Genomic DNA, 21,878 nt, shown 5'->3' on the forward strand with positions numbered 1-21,878 from the left:
AGGGGAAAAGCTATTACATTAGCATCCTATCTCTTAAAGGGACAGGGCAGAACATCTCCTGCCGCTCAGGATTCTAGCTAAGAGCTACTTGGACCGCACAACAACCATTAGGTGGGCAAATGGGACTGACAAAGCCTAACTGCTGAGAAAAGTAATCTTTGCTCACTTCAAGGTTGACTACAGAATCACACTGCAGTGCATTTTGTTCTGGCTGGGAAGCCCAAGAGGGCAGCATTGCAGGTGGGGACTCAGAAGATTAACACAATCTTTTTGAGGCAGACGTGACATTGTCAACTCAGGCAACGCACCAGCATCTATGGTGTCTTTCGAGGAAATCCAAAGTCTTCCTTGCAACTTGTGAAAAGCTAAAGGCTCTAAGACACCACAGTATCTAGAGGCACCGACAGGAACTAGGCAGAGATCCTAAGTGCATCCTAAGCACTGATCCTGCCTCTTGAAGCCACAGTATTAATAGTAGGAAGCGTTATAAAAGTGGGAAGCATTGCTACTATTATTTAACCCTAACCTTTCAACTCCTTTCTCCAAAGTTTTCCAAAGCAGCAAAGCTGAGAGCCAGCTGGGTGTCGGGATTAAGCGTGGCAGCCTCTAATCTGGTGAATGGAGTTCGATTCCCCACTCAAAATCATGCAGCCAGCTGGGTGACCTTGGGCCAGTCACAGTTCTCTCAGAGATCTCTCAGCCCCACCTACCTCACAGGGTGCCTGTTGTGGGGGGAGGAAGGGAAGGCGATGCTTTAAGCTGCTTTAAGACTCCTTCAGGTAGAAAAAGGCGGGTAGAAAAAACAGCTCTTCTTCTTTTACATAGACACTGGGCCTGGGGCTTTATATATACAAAACTTACTGCCGTTGCTACAGCATGGAGGAACAGTAACTCCCCAGAGCCCTATTGTGATTTCTGCCAGAGACCAAAGTCATACTGCAGCTATAGATCTGGCACACAAATTCTTCCTCTAAACCAGGGGTAGTCAACCTGTGGTCCTCCAGATATTCATGGACTACAGTTCCCAAAACGCTGGCAGGGGCTCATGGGAATTGTAGTCCATGAAAATCTGGAGAACCACAGGTTGACTGCCCCTGCTCTAAACAACAGCCATTGCCATAACTCTTCCTTAAGAAGTGTGAGTAAGTACAGAGCTCGAGTGTGCATTAGAACAAGAGTCATTGTGCCAAACGTTGTGCCAAAGAAGTGTGCAGCAAGCAAAAACCAACCCGCCACGGGCAAATCAAGATCCTCAGGAAGTCCAACCATACCCTGACTTTGCTGATTGGGTGTCTGAAGCACTTGTTGTCCCCAGTCTCACTCAATGTGATGGCATAAAATTGCCCCTTGTTTAAATAGGTCATTGGTCCCTCTCCTTGCTTTTGACGCAAAGATTTCGTCGCTTCCAAAGTATAGCGAAATGTGCTGTGGAGAAAGAAAGGGCAAAAGGACAAATCATTGCATTGGCACCAAACGAAGCCTCCGCACGCAGAGATCCAGTTTACAAGTGCAACTTGCTGTATTTGTTCTGCATAAAACCATGTGACTGGGACGCAGTGAGAAGGACAGGCAGGTGCAGTGGTTAGGGTGTGGAGCTTGCAGATGAAGCTGTGAAGCTCTGTGGGTAGTTGGTAAGACAGCAGTCCTATGCAGGTCTACTCCCAATCCTAACCAGGTGTATTCAATGAGGCTTACTCCCAGGAAAAACCTCTAAGGCCTGCACTGTAGTTCTCTCAAGCTGACTTATCCCCACTGCAGGTTTTGTGATTAAAAAGCACCACTCAGAGCTCCCAGCTCAATGCCACAAAAATAAATAAAACCTCTAAGTAAACACCACCACATTTACAACTGAGCTTGAATATACAGACTTTCAAGACTTTCTCACAATGAGTCTCCTCAGAGAGTTTACTGATAGCAAAGCAAACATGCCACACCCTTTCTCCAAAGGCCAGACATGATGCAAAACGGCATCATTGTCCCCCAATCCCATACTGGCAAACCTTTCCCTAGAGTTCCTTGGACCAATACAAGGATTCTGCCCAACCCTTGCCTCAAAACCAAAACTATGAATATACAGCATCTTGCTGACACAGCCTTTCCCAACCTTTTTACCATTGAGCAATCCCTGAAACATTCTTCAGGCTTTGAGAAACCCCAGAAGTAGTGTGATTGTGCAAAATATGGTTGAGAAGCATAGTGGTGTACATGCCCACTTGGAGCCCCTCCTGTTCTCACCCTCTCCAGGCCCATCATTGGCCATTGAGGGGAGGGGTCAACCATACATGGTCATGTCACTCGGTAAATGTTTAATGAATTTAAAATATATTTATATATAAAAATTAACTCCCACCCATTCAGGAAACCCTTCCAGGGCCGTCAAGAAACCCCAGGGTTTCATGAAACCCTGGCTGAGAGAGCCTGTGCTAACAGGAACACATGGCTTAGATTCAGACCTCCTGACAAGGTCGTGAGGGACATGAAGACAGCTCATTGTCCTGCTCTCCCTGGCTCCTCCCCGTCCTTCCTCCATGCACAATCGTAAACCTTCCTGGCTTTGAAAAAATTGACTCATACTCCAGTCTAACACAGATTTGATGGAAGCCTTCCTAAACCAGGCTTCCAATCAGGTTCACAGGAGAAAGGAGAATGGCAGCACAAGCTCTGTTTGATCCCGCCCACAGACAGAGGTTTGTTGGGAAGTCTGAATGCCCGGATGCAGGGGGCCCAGGCTAGTCCAGTCTCATCAGATCTAGAAGCGAAGCAGGGTTGGCCCTGACAATATTTGGATGGGAGACCACCAAGCAACACTGGAGTCATAACACAGAGGCAGCAATAGCCAAACACCTCCGAATGTCTCTTGCCTCGGAAACCCCACAAGTCAGCTGTGACTCGACAGCACTTCCCCCCATGGGAAGGTGCCCATGTTTATCATTTCTTACAGTGATAAGCTTTACAGCCACCCCCGTTGCATATTAGAACTGAGATGGGATTTGAACCCATCGCCAAATCCAATGCGTCAGCCAACGTGCACAACACACTGGCTAACAGACAGCTTGGAAATGCTCAGCAGGCCCTCAATATAGATAAAGGGACTTGTCCTCTGTTTAAAATATAGTCCCATAAAGAACAGGCTCTAAAGGAATCAGTATTTATTTTTTATCAGCAGTCTTCGGCACAAGTGCATGTACTCATTATGCCATTATGACACATGTGGAGCACCAAAGCAGCATGAGCGTTTTGATACTGTATCACCCGCTTAGTTGTTGGCATACCCCATTCTAGGGTCTGATGTGTTAGCACAGCATGTCTCAGAACTGGGCTGCAGGAATGCGATGAATGGAGAATTCAGACAATTCTGTTCTAGCTATCAGTCTTTTATATTTTGGCGTTTCCTGGAAAGCCTGCTTCTGTGTCAGTAGATCGCCAACTGGCAAGTGGCTGCTACTGGCAGAGAGTAACAACCAACTCCAGCTGTTAGCAGCTGGAGAACGCATCCAGCTACTCCCTTCTACATAATTTACTGTTGTACTGACAGGATATGTTTGAACACTAGGCATATGATTTTGATGCTGCCACAGAAAGGGAGCACTAAAGATGCTATCATGTGGTAAGACATAGTATCAGGTAGGGCAATGAGAAGAGTGGCCTCTTTCCCTGGGCTCTGTTGATATTCAGTGGACAACCAGGAGCAATTCTGGGACAAAACCTAAGTTGCATCAATATCATGACAACACTTCGGGTGTAAACCAGGAAGTGATGTCAACACATTAGTCACCTAGACAGAAATGTAAATCCTAGAGCAATACCCTGATGCAATGTTATCTTTCCTAGGTGTTCACCAGAAGAGACAACACAATTTCATTGTCTCCCACACCCCATCATCCCCTGCCAGTTAGGAATGTCAGAAGGGCCAATGCTCCATCAAGCTTGGCCAACAAGTTGCCATGAGGAGCAAATGGGACACAGGTGCCAAGGCCATCCCTTGATATGCACTGGTGTTCAGAGTTTTATCACTTGGTCATCATGGCTAGTAGCCTTTGAAGAACTTCTCCTCTGTCAATCTTTTATCTATGATCTACTGGCAGTGAATTCCACAATTAGATTGCACATGAAATCAGGAAGTATTTTCTTCTGCCTTTTCTGAACCTACCTCCTAACAAATTCATCAGCTGCCCATGAATATTATGGGAGAGGGAGAAGAAGCTGTTCCTATCCCCTTTCTTCACACTGTGCCTAATTTTATTTATTGTTCAATTTATAGCCTGCCACTCTCACACAATGGCTCGTGGCAGGTGACAATAGCCCTCATCATAAAACCCCATACAAGAACCATAAACCCCCTCATTACAACCCAACCCAGATGGCGACAAAACTCCCACCCTCAGCTTGGCAGATTTCATTAAAAATCGCCACAAACCCAGCTAGCTCAGGAAGGGTCCCAAGATCTCACTCACCCTGGTCTCAACCAACAAGAGAGCAACAAGAACTGCACACAGGATTCCAAATGAAGCCGCACTAGGGCTTTATTGCAAGGCATTGCAATACTGGATGTTTTATTTTCAGTCCCTTTCTTAATGACTCCTAACAAGCAGTTGGCCTTTTTCTGTGCTGCCGCCCACTGGGTCGACATTTTCATTAAGATTTCCACAACAAACCCACAAGCCCACTCAATCTCAGTCTCAGCCAGTTCTGACAAAGTGTGAAGCGATGCTTGATTCACAGAGCACAGGTAACGCAGCAGCTCACCAGAAGTAACATCACCACCCGCACCCTTAGTCCTCCTTTCACTGCTTCCACCTACTACTACGGCAGTTCTGCCTGATGTAGGCTGGAAAGAAGGGCAGGAGCTGAGAAGACAGCCTGGACCCCCATACCATGCCACAACTGACCCCCGCCCCTGTTGATTTTTATACCCACGGCCTACCCACTGAGTCCTCTGGGTGGAGGCAGCCAGGTCCTTAGCTTGTGGTAGGAGGGGAAAGGCCACGGACCCCCCCCCCAGAGGTCCTACAGACACCCAGGGGTCCATAGACCCCTGGTTGGGAATCCCTGTTCTAAGGTGTATCCCAAGCCATGAAGGGCTTTAAAGATTAAAAGATCCAAAAGCATGTTTGCCGCTACTGTAGATGATATAGTACCTCATGAATAGGCTCATATCTCTCAGTAATAATAAGGTACACAGCCACATTTTGCACAGATTAAAACTTCAGCATCCTCTTGAAGCCTTATGAACCCATCAACCGCAGAGTACCTAGGTGCTTATGCAGAGAGTGCAGTTTTCCAGTGAATAAATACAGAACACCTTAACAGCTATAGGGGATGAAGGAGCTGGCTCTGTTTGTAGGCAGTATGGCTCCCAATGCAAGTCCCCAGGTGGGACCTGAGGATCTCCTGTTTTTACAGCTCATCGCCAGGCATCAGAGGTCAGTTCCTCTGGATAAAATGGCTGCTTCAGAGGGCGGACTCCATAGCATTATATTCCATTGAGTCCCTGCCCCATCCCAAATCCTCCTCACTCCCAGCTTCACTCCCAAAGTCCCCAGGTTATTTCCCAGCCCTGAGCCAGCAGCCCTAATGCAGATCCAGTGCACATCCCACTCTGACTCTCTTGGGAATGAAAAGCAGCCTTTGAATCTGTATCTAGATGTTGAAACAAGTTAGGTTCTGTGCATCCTAAATGAGTACTTTGCAGGGAACAATTCAAGGTAAAGTGGATGTTGCTACCTTTAAGAGGCTCTGAGTATTTAAGCAGAATGGAGCAAGGTACAGGTTGCAAGTGAGCTTTCCAGCTATCTATGCCTGTAGTGGTGATCAGAATCTGATGCCAGCACAGGTACAGTACAAATAATGCTATATTAACACACCAATCAGCTGTGATTATAATAATACATCTGAATAACCAATAATAAAACTGAAGCATTCATCTTGCTGTGCTTCATTCTGCCAACCTTCCTCTTGCAAAATAAAAGCAGCTGACATAAATATTTAAGGAAACAAAACAAGACAAAACCAGAAAGTTTGGAGCAATTATTTCTGGAATTCTACTTTTAACAATTGTTTAAAAGTCTATCACTTGTTTTCCTGCAAAATAAAATCAGGCTGAAGAATTATTTCCTTTATGTTGGTCAATCAATAGCAAGGCAGTGTTCTGTTTATGAATAGAGACTATTGCAAAACTCCATGATAATACACTAACCAATTTTTCAATCTCCTTCCCAGACCACAGGGGAAATTTTTTTCCCAAGCAATCAAATTGTACCCTGGAGCAGAAATGAAACGGAGGTATAATTATTATACAGAGCGGCTTCTAATTTGTATTCCTTTACTCTGGCCACAGTTACGCCCCAAATCATCAGAAATCACTCTACTGCTCTTCATAACATCCATATTTTTAAAGCAAAGAACTCATATGCATTTAGGATGATAATAAAATCTAAAACTTTAAATATCACTTTAAATATCTTGCAATATTATATTATATATATCTGTGAATGGGTACATGGCAAGGCCAACTCATGGTCAGAATTATAGTCACCCTGCCAATGACAAGATATATCAAAAATAAGGAAAGATTCCTAGGTACTCCGATAACAGAAATTGTTGTTTTGCAACTGGAGTTGTCAAAGGATGACTCGTTGGAAGGTCTGCCACTAGGTATGGTACTAACAAAATGGTGGCAAATTGTGTTTCTGTAATCAGATCTAAGAAGCTAAGCAGGGTTGGCCCTAAGAATATCATCAAGGATATTCAAGGTCACCATGCACAGGAAGGCAGTAGCAAACTATCTCTGTTAGGCTCTTGACTAGAAAACAATATGGCCTAGAAAACCATAATTTGGCTATGACTTGATGTCATTTTCCACCATCAGCTCACATATTTTAGCCTAATGCCTGTCAGAAGTGCTGTGTTTCCATTTTCCACCCAACAGCATTACTAACCTGGCTGTTTGTTCATAAATGTATTCCTCAGGCCCCACAGAACCGCTGCGAAATTTCTGAAAAACGTAACAGAAAATATGTTTCACAAATCATTGTTCAGCAAGGGAATTCAAATTATTAATGTCATGACTCTGAAAATTCATTCTAAAAGTAAACAAAGGTGAGAAAGAAGTAAATAAAGGTATCCTGAATGCTAACAACTTCAACCTTTGTTGTTAGCTTTTCACCTTAAAGGCTGACTGACAGAAAAGCCATTGTCGGCCTAACTACACTTCACACAGAACTCAGGTTGTCTCTTGGCCTTCCACAAGGTCTTTGACAGTGCAGTTTTCTGCAGACTTACTCCAGCCTATGGCTCAGTAATCTTAAACTGGAGTAACTTTGCAAAGGATTTGCACGGTCAGTCGGTTATGTGCTAATAGTTCCATGTTCCATTCCAAGGCATTGGGGCCCAATTTGGATTGGGATGGTGATGTGTGGGGAGAGGCTGCATAAACGTTCTCCGTCACACCATTTTCCTGACCTGAGATGGCCTTGAGGGATACTATTTACCTCACAACAGGTCTGAGGAAACCTGGTGTAAACACAGGTTGATCCAGTGGAGCAAATAGCGCCCCCTGGGTTATTTCAGGTCAATAAAACAAGCATCAGGACCCTTTTTTCATAATCTACCTCATGGGATTATTGTGAGGGAATAATACCATTTTCTCATCCGTATATTCCATCCTATACTCCTTGGGGATATCATTTTAGGGATTAAAAAATGTGTGGGAATTAATGTATAAAACATGAGAAAGAAGACAGTCACGACTTCGACATCCCTAGCATTCCCATTAACAGACCTACCTCTGCAGCACCGTCTTTGAAGGTATCACTATAAGTACTATCAGGAGTACTGCGCTGGTCGTCCTTCATGTAAGTTGTATGGGGTGTGATGCTGGGCACTTCATAATGTGCGTGTTCAAATATAACCCCCCGATGCTCTTCATTTTCGCCTCTTGCGTAATGCACTGACGGAGTCATGTAAACAGGGGTATACTCTTCTGCTTTCACCACCATGACTCCTGTCACGGAGATGGAGGTTGGGCTTCCAGACACACTGTTGCTGAACTGCTCCCTTTTGGACGTCTCCAGCTGCTCCTGATTCAAAGAGAGATTCACAGGAACGGTTTTCAACACCTGCACTCTGTTTTCACCACTGCTGTTCAAGTTACTCGTGGCTTCACTGGTGACAAGACAGGTTCTGAAAAGAGCAAGCAAAGCATTGTGAATTGAAACTGGTTTTGTGTTTGTGTTTCTGTTTTTTAATTCTCCTAGCAATTATTTGTGGAAACCATTTGCACCCAGATTGCAGAGTTGTGAAAGCGAACTCCCAACGCTGAGCATCTTTATTCAAAATACCCCATTGATTCCAATGAGACTTGCAAGTGAGTAAAGGGCTGCAGACTTAAGATTTACTCTGTACCTACATATGGGGCACTAACCAGGGACTACGCTCGCTCGCAGTCTTTGCCATCAAAGTGAGCACGAATAAATAGCTGCTTTTGTTACAGGCTACCAGAATTCTCCTGGGAGCTTCATCTACAAATGACTGCCCTGTTCAGTGCTTTCTGCCAATTATTTTAATCTCACTGTCTTGAGACTGCTTCTTAAAGCTTTGCAGATTTTACTTCTCTCTCGCCCCTCCCTCTTTCTTTTTAGCAGCATGTCACAGCGGCTTTCTTTAGCAATCTCCTCTCATGGTTTTCGCTTTGTTTCCTGGAGGCAGGAAAGAAAATCCCAAGCCATTCCCCTCCTTTCATATATACATCCAGTAAAATTTTCTCCATGCTGTTTTAAAATATTGTACCTTTTATCTTGGTCTTCTTGATTGTCACTCACTTTGTTAACAGACAACAGTCTCTTATCTCTTGGGACCTGAAACAACAGCATAGACATTGTATAGCTTCAGGAGAGTACAGTCTTTAAAAAAGAAATCAATATTTTAATGAGATTTGGGATGGTGAATTTAGATTTAAAAAAGAAATGGAGGCCAAAGGAACAGAGCCGCCTTTCAAAACAAGTTTTATATGGCTTTTGGTTGCCTGCAAAACCTTAAATCAAGGTCTCGTTAAAAGTTTGGTCAGAGTTTTGCTTGGAAGGAAAAGTATTCTAGATACAAAAGAGATAGAATACGTACGTATCTCCATGTTGCTTCTCTCTTGACAAAAGCAATGATTAATGGGGTAGTGCAAGAGAACAAAATCCTTTTTCTTCTCACTTTGCTCTGTTTCCTGGCTGCATTCACAGTACAAGGATCACCTCCAAAGCAATTTTCAGTGTGCAAAACACTCTGCATAGCTGTATGCACTATTCCTATATCTGCAAGCAGAAAACTGCTGTTCCTAGAAGAGCCTGTTGCCTTGAGCTGGCTGTGCACTAGTTAGAAGATAATAAAATCCACGCAGAGCTTGTTGCTTTAGGCACTAAATGGATACTCTTTGCTGTTCAAGAAATCCATACTGAGATAAGAAAGGTGGGTATTCTGACTATCGAACATGAGGATCAAAACCTCAAAGTCTCTTCCCTGATGGCTGGGGAGAGAAAGAGTTGGCTGGAAGGAAGTCCCTAAGAAAAGCAACCTGAGATCAAAGAGATAGCTGCAGAACCACGGACGGAAAGGATACAGAAGGATCTGACCTGCCCATCTTACTCTCTAACTCCCACAGTTACAGTAATAGCGTACCTGATGCAAAGAGTTGTAATAGTGTCCATTTCCAAGAGAGTCCACTCTACCTAGTCCCTTCATCGAGGGTCTTTGACTCCAGGGGAACTGGGTTTTCTGGATTATATATCTTCTGCATCTTTTTAATCTTTCAGCTTTGCTGTACAAACCACTGATTTCCATGCACTCTGGCTCACTCAGAAACCCAGCATGTTTCCCAATGAAAAGAATAAAGGATGACCTCTAATAGAAGTTGTGACTGCTCCACAGCCCAGGGTACGATCATGACTTCTTTGAATGCTAAACTAACATAAGATGGGCGTAATGGGCAATACTTTATTCCTTCTCTATACATCTGGCCGTTTCCTGTACTCCAACATTACGGGACATTTAGAGAAAGGAGGGGGGAGGGGATGGCACTTGCTCTGCAAGGATTCTTTTGACAATAACTATGGCAGAACAGGAGGCAGTGCCTCTCATCTGGGAGAAGGCGACAGTGCACTCCTGGGGTAGAGCTAAGACAACAGGGATGAGTGAGTTCCATACAAGAGTCAAGGATCTGCTGGCCTGGACAATGACAGGACAGAATGGACACCAGAGGAAAAGATCTTGGGGCTGTAGTCAGGGCCAGTTCATCCACATAACACATGTAGTACGAGCCACGGGCCCCGCACTTCCCCGTGGATCAGGGCCATAGCCTCTCTCCTCCCCACTTTTCTCTCTTTAAGGACGCTCACCCTTTTTCACTGTGGAGAGTCCTTCTGCCCCCAGTCTGGCTGCTCCCATGAAAATGGTACTCTACTAAAAAAGTAAAGGTATCCCCTGTGCAAGCACCGGGTCATGTCTGACCCTTGGGGTGACGCCCTCTAGCGTTTTCATGGCAGACTCAATACGGGGTGGGTTGCCAGTGCCTTCCCCAGTCATTACCGTTTACCCCCCAGCAGCAAGCTGGGTACTCATTTTACCGACCTCAGAAGGATGGAAGGCTGAGTCAACCTTGAGCCGGCTGCTGGGATTGAACTCCCAGCCTCAAGGGCAGAACTTCAGACTGCATGTCTGCTGCCTTACCACTCTGCATCACAAGAGGCTCTGGTACTCTACTACGACCCTGCAAATCCTTAACCCAGCTCTGGTGCCATGGGTCCCATAAACACTGAAACCACTCCTGGCTATAGTGGATGACTCAATGAAAGAGTCAACCCATTGTGCTGCAATGATGAAAAAGGCAAATTCTGTTAGGGCCTATTAAGAAAGGGACTAATAAAATGGCCAATATGGTAATGGCCCAGTATAGAACTATGGAGCAGCCTCACTTGGAATACTGTGCCCAGTTCTGGCCCCCGTATCACAGAAAGAACATTGCCGAGCTGGAAAAAGAGCAGAGAAGGACGAATGAGATGATTTGGGGGTTGGAGCCTCTGTCCTATGAGGAAAGGCTGAAGAGTCTGGGATTTTTCAGCTTGGAAAACAGATGTCTAAGGGGGGAACATGACAGAGGTTTATAAAATGATGCAGGAGAGGAATAGAGATGACAAAGGGAAATTTTTCTCCCTCTCCCAAAATACTACCACTCGAGGGCATTCAATGAAGTTGATGAGCAGTAGGATGCACAAACAAATACTATTTTTACCCAGAGATTGATTGTGAACTTTGCTGCCCTAGGAATAAACAGCTTTAAAAGGGGACCAGATAGTGACATTCAGGAAGCAATGCCGGGGAAAGCCTCATCTGCCTGCCCATATCTGCAATATTTATTCCTCCCCCCCTTTCTCCCTGCTTAATTCCCCCTTTTACAAAGTGTACTTGGGAAGGTCCATACCTGATTCTCTCTACTGGAAGGAAGCAAGTCCTCTGGTGGAGCTCCAGGTCTCCCTAGATTCCCCAAGCCTGCTCCCATCTTGAATCAGGTAGCAGAAAGTATGACTGTGTTCATTCCCCAAAAGGGAAACATGAGGGCTGGTCCTCACTGGGGAATGACCTGAAGTCTTGGTGTGCTCATCTCTCCAGCTGCAGAGGGAAACTGTCCTAGGTACGGTGCAATACATAACATGTAGGACAGCTGCAGGGCTTTCCCACCTTTTCTATTTTTCCTGCTTGTGTGTCCCTGTTGCTTCATCTTTTTCTCAATTTTATGTGTGCTAGGGTTGATTTGATAGTACATCACTTTACATCTCGCATAAAGACCTACAGTTTATATCTGCAGGGAGGTATGTCAGACGTAAAGAGAGATAATATCAAACTGACCACTAGAGGGAGTATAACACATGTGGAACAGGAACCCAAGCACCCCCCTCCCCAGAACAGAAACAACAATTGAGGAAAATGAGAATGTGGATAAGCCCCCTGGTGTTAATCATGCCATGTAAAGGATGTGAGCAAGAATGCTCATCGTATGGTGCAGATGTGGGGAAAATCAGTGCATATGAGGAGTTAGCTTTTGCCCCCTGGTCCCATCCCATGAATTGACAGGCTCTTCTTCACAGAAGCTATTCATGTACAAGTTCAATTTCAGCTATATTTCAGTATATTTATTCATAGCCTTTTCCCTTAGTAGACCAAAGCAGCTTACAACAACAAGAAAAACCTCCACACAACCACACACAAAAAAATCAAATGGTATCCTTGGGTCAGTCCAGAACCCAACAAGGCATGTGTCCAAGCCATAGGGCTTGAACCACAAGCTAGAGCCAAGGTCAAGAGTTCTTGCATATGAGCTTGCTGCATGCATAATCTGTACCCTATAATGCAAGCTTGTTGTATGTATGACATGTAACCAGGATACAGACTGTGCAAACTTGGGTTCTAAGAACAGTTTGTCAACACATGAAGAGAGTAGGGTGAGAGACGGGGCTGATTCCAGGTTCCCTGCCCCACACATTGCTTTCCCCACATTTCAGTTATCTGCACAGACACCGTTGACCTGTGCTTTCTATTGTTCTGACTTTGACAGCGACTCAGCTACATGGCTGTAGTTGAAGAGTATGAGATTCTCTTTGTTTGGGGAGATGGCAATGGCTGGTTGCAAGAACCATCATCTCAGCAACATCAGGGAAGAAGGACATTATTGGAAGCCCCTACCTTGTAATAATCATACAGTAATCCAAGAGCAGCAGCACTATCCTCGTCGCCATTTATGCTCATCATCGCCTTGGTGGCTGCTGTTAGGGGATTCTCCAGGTAAGATTTCCAAGCTTCATCTTCACTTGTGTAGGCTCTTCTTGAATTGAACGGAGCATCACTCGGCACTATGGTCACAAGCCGGTTTTTACTGTAGATTTAAAACAAATGTGGGCACATGAACAAATGCAATGGATCTTCCAAAAGCCTTCCATTGCAAGTCCACAGATCACATTCTTACTGGGGTCTCCAGCTATTACTATTGATCTCCAGGCTTGCCTGAAGAAAATGGTTGTTTTGGAGGGAGGACTCCATGCCATTATACCCAGCTAAAGTTCTTCCTTTCCCTATACCCCAACCTCCCCTGGTTCCACCTTCAAAATTTCCAGGTATTTCCCAACTCAGATCTGGTAGCCCTACAGTCTTTCTTTTCAAGCAACCTTTGTTGAGCAGCTGGTTGCTAATGGATTTTTTGCTATCATTTTAGACACACCCATTTGCTGCTAACGGGATTTATTTACCTGTCCATGCAAAGCCACTTGTGCTGGGTTAGCAAAGCATAGCTGAGCAGTTTTTGAGGTCAACTGCTCTCTTCCGATTTTCACCTCTTTGCGTAATTCTGCACTCTGGTTCAATCCCCAGTATCTGCAGTTAAAAGAACTGGCAGTAGATGATGTTAAAGACTTCTGCTTGAGACACTGGAGAGGTGCTGTCAGTCTGAACAGACAATACTGACTCTGATGGACCAAGGGTCTGATCACAATAAGGTAGTTTCATGTGTTCATGAAAACAATCCTTGCATCAGGATGCCCTAACTCTGAGGTCCTGCTGTAGATCCGATAAAATCCAGCCTGCTCTCAGTGTCTACAAAAAAAAGGCTTAACTATCCACTAGAGCAGGGGTAGTCAGCCTGCGGTCCTCCAGATGTCCATGGACTACAATTCCCATGAGCCCCTACCAGCGTTTGCTGGCAGGGGCTCATGGGAATTGTAGTCCATGGACATCTGGAGGACCGCAGGTTGACTACCCCTGCACTAGAGAAACTCACCTCTCATTCCACTGGCTCATTTGAAGACAGGTACAGACTTCATTTTAATCTCTAAAGAGCATTTTTTAATACCCTAAATTTCTTTTTTGCAAACAGTGATTCATTTTCCACAGAGAATCTCCATCTCTTTGACACACAACACTGTCATGTTGCATCATTGAAGGGACAACAAAACAGTATCTGCTACATGAATGCAAGATGTGAAGAGAACAATTAACAAAGAATCATTTCAGAAAGGGTCAGTACGATTCAAGAGTTTGTTTTATTTAATAACAGTTTTCATAACAGTACAGTCCAGTCTGACACATAAGAAGTGGGACGTAATCATAAAGCTTTGGTTTACATGCAGTATGAGGAAGGCTGCAAACTTAGCTGAGACGAGTTGTTGAATACAAGCCACCCTAATGGAATGAATTCATACAGACAAGTCCACCTGTTGACTATTAATACCTGTAAGTTATCATGAGTACAGTCATCCACGGGTCTTGCAAAGCAAGCAACCATGAAACGGGTAAGAAGCTATCTCCCAATTCTTGGCAGCTAAATATTTGTCAGATTTTATGCAAATAAGGATTGCCTTATTTGCTGGGGCCCTCCAAAAATTAGAACTGACCTCCAGACTACAGATATTGGTTCCTGCTTTGGAGGATGCAACCGAGGGCATCACGTCTTTGCTAGGTTCCCTCCGCAAACTCTGTCCTCCCCAATCTCCAGGAATTTCTTTATCTGGGAGTTGGCAACCTGTTGGCAACAGGATTTGTCTAGGAGGATCCGTTCCCATCTGCAGAGGTGTGTGTCCCTGTTGCAACTGTACTTACTAATAACTAAGGATTATATTTCCGAGAAATACAAAGGACTCTTGGAACAGCCGTGTATACTTTTCTTTCCAATTATCTACTTCTGGCTCTCCTTGAAGTTGACAAGGAAGGGCTTTTCCTTTTGCGTTTCACAAGCAACTGGAAACAAAGAACAATGAAGGAGGGTCCTCCTACTTCTTCGGGGCCTAATATATGAGACAAAACACTCCACACACACTCCAGAGGCAATATCTAAAGATAATGGTGTCCATTCATAGGAACTGTGCACCTCATATCCCTGATGAAGACCAATAACTCAAAATTCATTTGGTTATGTAATCAACTCAGACAATGAATACATGCTGTTTGGGGAACTGTATGTTTTTGCTTCTCTCAAGAGGCTATAACTGCTGGACTGTTCTTCAATTTCCTAGAAGAGCCACTTCTCTCTGGCTGAGTAGTTTTTGCTAGAATTCCTCTTTCCTGAACAAGGCCTCTATACACAAATCTATCAGACACAAATAGCCACACACAAATATAACAGACACCTAGAGATTGTGAATGTTGTATCAGAAGCACCCACTGATTTTATAAATAAGGGCTACAGAAGCATTCTGTTCCATATTGTCCAGGGGAATCATAGAATCATAGAGTTGGAAGGGACCTCATGGGCCATCTAGTCCAACATCCTGCACTATGCAGGACACTCACATCCCTATCGCTCATCCACTGTAACCTGCTATCCCCTTAAGCCTTCACAGAATCAGCCTCTCTGTCAGATGGCTATCCAGCCTCTGTTTAAAAATTTCCAAAGATGGAGAAGCCACCACCTCCCAAGGAAGCCTGTTCCACTGAGAAACTGCTCTGACTGTCAGGAACTTCTTCCGGATGTTTAGATGGAATTTCTTTTGAATTAATTTCATCCCATTGGTTCTGGTCCATCCCTCCAGGGCAAGAGAGAACAACTCTGCTCCATCCTCAGTATGGCATCCTTTTAAATACTTGAAGATGGTTATCAAATCCCCTCTCAGTCATCTCCTCTCTAGGCTAAACAGACCAAGCTCCCCCAACCTTTCTTCATACGTTTTGGTCTCCAAACCCATCACCATCTTTGTTGCCCTCCTCTGGACATGCTCCAGTTTGTCAACATCCCTCTTAATTTGGGGTGCCCAAAACTGAACACAGTGAGGCCGAACCAGAGCAGAGTAAAGCGGTATCATCACCTCCTGTGATCTGGACACAATACTTCATTTGATACAGCCCAAAATCCCATTTGCCTTTTTAGCTACCAAGTCACACTGTTGACTCATGTTCAATGTATGGTCTACTAAGACTCCTAGATCCTTTACGCACATGCTACTGCCAAGACAAGTCTCCCCCATTTTATATTGGTGTGTTTGGTTTTTCCTACCTAAATGCAGTACTTTACATTTGTCCCTATTAAACTTCATTTTATTCAGTTTAGCCTACTTCTCGAACCTATCAAGATCATCCTGTATTCTGATTCTGTCTTCGGTTGTGTTTGCTACTCCTCCCAGTTTAGTATCGTCTGCAAATTTAATAAGAGCTATGTGCTATAAAAGATAGGCCTTAAGTTGCTCTGAAAGTATTTTCAGCAATGGAGCTTGGCCTAACAGCATGTATGAAGAGAGAATCCTCTGAGCATGTGCAGAGCCCCAGCATTGTTCATCATAGAAACCAATCACTGGGAATGTTTTAGGGGAAATCAGTTAACTCAAATACGGGTCACACGGAACAGATTTAGGCTGATCCTGCATTGAGCAGGGGGTTGGACTAGATGGCCTCTATATACCCTTCCAACTCTTATTATTTCATTCTATGATTTAAGCATTCCACCAAAACAGCCTGAAAAGCCCCAGTTGCCAGTTGCTGCCAAACACAGCTCACTACTGAGTTCAGCAAAGGAAACCAGTAGTTACAGAGCAGTTCAAAATCAGCACAACCAGATGATGAAAACAGCCATGTGACCAAACCCTGAATCAGCCCTTGGGTTATAACCAGGCCTGCATGCAAAAGTCCTTATAAGGTTACTACAGATCACTTTTATAAAATCAAATGCTGGACTAGATGGGCTGCCAGTCTGCTTTAGCGCAGTTACACATCTGTATACCAAAATTTGTGGATTGGGGACACACTCATCCGAAACAGACAGATTTTTCTGTAGTCCTGGGTAACACCTCCCACCAAGTTTGCAGAATAATCGAACTTTGAAATAAAAAATATACACTGGCAGGTTTTACACCTAAAGTAAAAGAATATTCTCTGTGTACGTGCAGAGAACATACCTCCCCCCAGAATGCATTGGGAGGAGAATGAGAGCTGTGCTCTGGCCAGCAGTGAGGCAGCCCATGAATTGCATTGGGGCCTCGGGGAGGGACACAGCCCAGAAGCCACCCTAAGCCACTTGTGGTGCAGAGTGGTAAGGCAGCAGACATGCAGTCTGAAAGCTCTGACCATGAGGCTGGGAGTTCAATCCCAGCAGCCGGCTCAAGGTTGACTCAGCCTTCCATCCTTCCGAGGTCGGTAAAATGAGTACCCAACTTGCTGGGGGGTAAACGGTAATGATTGGGGAAGGCATTGGCAAACCACCCCGTATTGAGTCTGCCAAGAAAACGCTAGAGGGCATCACCCCAAGGGTCAGACATGACCCGGTGCTTGCACAGGGGATACCTTTACCTTTAATTCTGCAGGATCACAGAAAACCTAAACATAGTTTTCGGTACTAGCTGGAACATCTTGAAGATCTTAATTTTCATGTATGCCTTCATCTTTTTAAATCAGGTTTATGGCCATGAAGATATTCTTGGAAGTTTATGGGCAACTCCTGTTGAAATACAGGTGTTGTGGCTGAATTAAGATGCAAGTGGCCGGTACCATTCATAATGCCTGTCTCCTCACTTTCTTAAGAAAGTGTTCTTGAACCCTTTCCTGGGAACAACCCCCTATTGAATAGACTTTGGTAGATTCTGAGCACACTTGCTTAGGACAAGGATCCCAAAATACGTAAACTAGTAGGAATTCTGGAGATGGACTCCCTGTAAAAGGGAGCTCCTCCACCAGGCATTTGCTTGATTCCAACCAACCCAACAACATCCGCTGGTCGTTCCCCAAGTTACCGTTCCTCTTGAAATATTGTTCTAGTTGATATCTTACATTATGATTGTTCTATTTGTTATGATGTTCTATGCAATTACCCTATGACATTTTATGTTAACTGCCCAGAGCCGTATGGAAGGGCGGTATAAAAATCTAAATAATTTTGTTTTAATTATATAAGAGGTAACTGTTGAAGCACTGAGTTTTTCTGGGTACTAAACTTGAGTTACCTTGGTGTGGAATTGCTTTAGTGCGCAGGACATAACACCCTACCCATAACTCTACATAGCCAAATCCCCCCAAAACAATATCCTCTTTTTCTGGTCACTACCAATGACTGAAGCTCTCCCTTGGCTCTGTTTTGAAGAGCACTCATTGCTGCTTATCTGAACACTCTGCTGAAATAAGTTTTTATAGGCACCATTTCCGGAAAGTGAGTGGCAGAAGGGCTGCGGGGGAGTGAGATAAGGCATGGGGAGGAGAGGATATGATGTGGAGGAGAGTCTAATAATTACATTTTAAATGGCACTCTTCAACCGTAGGGCTGAACAGCCCTGCCAACTGCAGGGAATGCTCCAAGCCTTTCCTCCCTTCCCCATATAAAAGCTAGTCTTACGGATACTTTTTCTATAGAAGGAAAGAAGGCTAGCTATCTTGATGGAACTAACCTCAACCCAGCCTTGACCTTTTCCTAAGGCTAGGCTTCATTGACTCTGATGTAGCAGCTAATTGAGAATGACCCGGGAGGTAGATGCAATCTCTAAATTAAGCCACAAGGAAGCCCTCAGACTTGAAGCCAATGGCAGGATTTAGCCCCAGGTTCTCAAACTGCAGAATGGGACCCCACCCCCCAGGGGTCGCAAGGTACCCACTGAGTGTTGGGGAATACTGGGATTTCAAGTCATGGGATTTTGAGAAGGACCAAAAAGAGTTGTTTTCTGGCTTCCTTCTAAGATCCTGAACAGGGGAGGGGGGGACCTTCTATTGCACCCATTGGGTAAATACCTGGACTTGTCAGGTTGGCCGTGGAAAGAAAAGAGAAGAACAGCATGGTAGCCATGCTAAAAATTCTAATTTCCATTTGTTCCGATCCAGTTTCTTGGGTGTGATAACAAGATACATGCTGACAGAACAAATTTAAACTAGACTGAATCCAAAGGAAATCTGGAGGCTGTATATAATTAGGTCCTCAATCACACAAATTCAAAATATAAATTAATTTCTCACAATTCTTAATCATTTAGGCAATCAAAACGGGGTCCTAGGTACTGAATTATCTGTTTTCCTGAGCCTTCTTCAGTGATGGTTCATCTCAGTCTGGAGACAGTTTGTTCAGAAGCAAAATTAGAGAGTGTCACCTAGGTGTACGCTCTTGTGTAATGGGGTAGTTCTCTGAACACGTTTAAAAGCAGAAGTCCTTCCAGTTCAAAATTAATCTTTTTGAAGCTACAAGTATTTAAGTAATATAGTGGCCTGGATCCTATAAATTGTTTCTGTGCTAAGATATTCTGTGCCACAGAGCATGCTCCCTCTCCACTACACCTCCTGTTTCCACAAGATCAATGGTTTTCAGTGGGCCCTTGAACAAACGGAAGTGCTAGTGGGAAAGGTAGTGGGTTCCATGCTAGGGATTATCTAGTGTGCATATAATGTGTTCATATTATCCAAGCCACTGAGAAGGAGATGAAGTGCTACAGTCTTGGGAAATTAATCATGGCATGTTATCTTACACAGACCATTGGCTTTTATAGCATAATGCCTGCCTTATTATCTGTTCTCCTTTAACTGGTTTACTTACAGTCCTAACAAGAAAACAGCCAATAAAATCAAAGCAAGGAAGTTAGCACCCACAAGGTACCCAGCCCCACTCTGCTGGGATACACTCACATTACCAAATTTGCAAACAAAGGGTTATTCTTAAAGAAAATATAAAGCAGAGAGTAGAAGCAGCTAAATCTATTTTCAGATTTGAGAGGATCGGCACAGATATTTCAGAAGGCAAGAATCCTCTACTAACTTCTAGATATAATTGTGGAGAATATTTTAGTAATTACAATGAAAACACTTTCTGCTGGTTAAAATTATTTCAAGGAGACATTTGATATTTAATTGCAGAGTGAAGTTTTGAAAAGCAAATTCAGGTAGGTTTTTTTTCTCCCCTTAATTTTCAAGCATGATCATTATTCTACACACAGAAAAGAAGCTGAATTTATAAATAAAGTAACATGGAAAATCTGTTTAAAGGCACCAGAAACACTTCTGCCAATTAAAATCTGAAAGCACCAAGCACTGTTTCCAGGAGGTAGAGGAAAAGGCAGGCTGGCTCCTTCTTCTTTCTTTTATCAAACGCTAAGCCTAGTTTAGAATTGGTGCATGTGAAATGTACACAAATGCACCTCAGACTAGTTCTTGAAATCTAATGGGCATACCTTTCTTTGATACCAGAGCCTCATCACAGGTGAGATTACATCCCAAAGTAAGGCTCAAGCCTACTCGTGTGGCGCCCTGTCTTTGGAATTCCCTAAGCATGGGCCATTTACCTCAAGTACTAGGGAGTTTCTGAAGAACAGTAAACCAGTTTTTATTTAGGAAAGTTTAATGCTCCATTTGGTCACATTATGAGAAGAAAGGACTCACTGGAAAAGACGATCATGCTAGGGAAAGTTGAAGACAGCAGGAAACGAGGAAGACACAACATGAGATGGAAGCCAGGGCCCTCAGTTTGCAACACCTGAAGGCTGTTGATTCACAGAGTTTCCTAAGTTGATTGTGACTTGATGGCACTTAACACACACCTTCAAGGCCATACACTGTCAGGATCCTGTGTACGTCAAGGACCGTCAGATGGCATATATTCCTTGAAGAGCGACACAGTCCATCCATTCCAATGACCTGGGAATCCCTGACCCCAAAGAGGTCCTCCTGACCTCAACCAGAACCAGAGCCTTCTCTGCCATGGCCCCAATGTGGTGGAATGAAGTCAAAGCCCTATCGGAACTCAAACAGTTCTGTAGGACCTGCAAGACAGAGCTCTTCCACCAGGCTTTCAGATGAGGCCAATGACGGGGACCTTTCCACTACCTGTTCCCTTGCCAGGCAACCTTGACATCCAATTTGTCCCTGACTGTTGCTGTTATCCCCTTCAACTGTTTGGGGTTACCCATATATTGTGCTGTTAACTGTTTATATCCTTTCTTGTTCATGCTGTTCCAAATGTTTTATGTACCTTTCCCGTTCCCCACTGGTTTTATGTACACCGCCCCTCAATGTGACATCTCAGGACAGTTTATAAACTACATGAATAAAAATAAATAAATATATATTTAATTTGTGCCATTTTGAGGATCTGTGTGGGTTTTTTTTAATTTGTATATTATCATGATCAGATGTTTTTCCCACCTATCACTTTAATGGTTGCAAATTTCATCTCATCCATTATTATTAGAAAAAGGTTCGTCTCAAGTATGGCTGAGGAATCCTTATTTTAGGTGATGTATAATTCTTTTATTCCACTTCATTTATTTTATTCTGCACTTGCAATTTTCTTATTGTGATCACTTGTTTATGCTGTGACATAAATACATCTATATTTTTTCCTTTTACGATTCTGATACTTTGTTTGCATGATTGTTATGGCTTCAGCTTCAACAATAAATTCAAATTCAATCCATATTAACAGGATAACCCCCCCCCCCTAAATCCATGGAAATGTACAGAAAGGTAGGGAAGAAATCAAAGCAATATATAGATTTAAATAACAATTGTATTCTCAAGGGTAACTTAGCAAGAGATGTAAACTGAGTTTAGAGTGTGAGGGTGTATTTGTAATCTCTGTGTGTTTAGAGACAGAGTCATAAACATACTATAGCCATCAGCACACAGTATCTTAGCTACCCTGGGCTATAGGGAAAAGCAAGATTTAAATATTTTTATAAGTAAATTTAATAAGTCTTACAGAGCTCCAAAGGCAAAAACAAATGGAGACTAATATCCAAGAAAATTATGGTCCAGAACAATATAGAACTGTAGAATCATAAAGCTGGAAGGGACCCCAAGGGTCATCTAGTGCAACTCTCTGCAGAATGCAGGAAATTCACAACTACTTGCCCAACCACAGTGACCCCAATTCCATGCCCAGATGACACCCCCCCCCCAAA

The 21,878-nt window shown here is 43.8% G+C and overlaps 1 protein-coding gene across 3 annotated transcripts in view; it reads right to left on the reverse strand.

The window, feature by feature from the left end:
• GRHL2 (grainyhead like transcription factor 2) overlaps nucleotides 1-21,878 on the reverse strand; it is a 95,425-nt gene that overhangs the window by 51,267 nt on the left and 22,280 nt on the right. For all 3 annotated transcript variants that reach the window (XM_077351773.1, XM_077351771.1, XM_077351772.1), the window contains exons 2-6: nucleotides 12,721-12,910; nucleotides 8,788-8,855; nucleotides 7,785-8,181; nucleotides 6,939-6,994; nucleotides 1,272-1,425 (exon numbers count right to left, since the gene is read on the reverse strand). In XM_077351773.1, the coding sequence (XP_077207888.1) occupies nucleotides 1,272-1,425; nucleotides 6,939-6,994; nucleotides 7,785-8,181; nucleotides 8,788-8,855; nucleotides 12,721-12,786 (741 nt within the window). In that variant the 5' untranslated portion in view covers nucleotides 12,787-12,910. The remainder of the gene's footprint in view (nucleotides 1-1,271; nucleotides 1,426-6,938; nucleotides 6,995-7,784; nucleotides 8,182-8,787; nucleotides 8,856-12,720; nucleotides 12,911-21,878) is intronic.

This window comes from Paroedura picta, chromosome 9 (genome assembly GCF_049243985.1).
Source record: "Paroedura picta isolate Pp20150507F chromosome 9, Ppicta_v3.0, whole genome shotgun sequence".
Taxonomy (NCBI): domain Eukaryota; kingdom Metazoa; phylum Chordata; class Lepidosauria; order Squamata; family Gekkonidae; genus Paroedura; species Paroedura picta.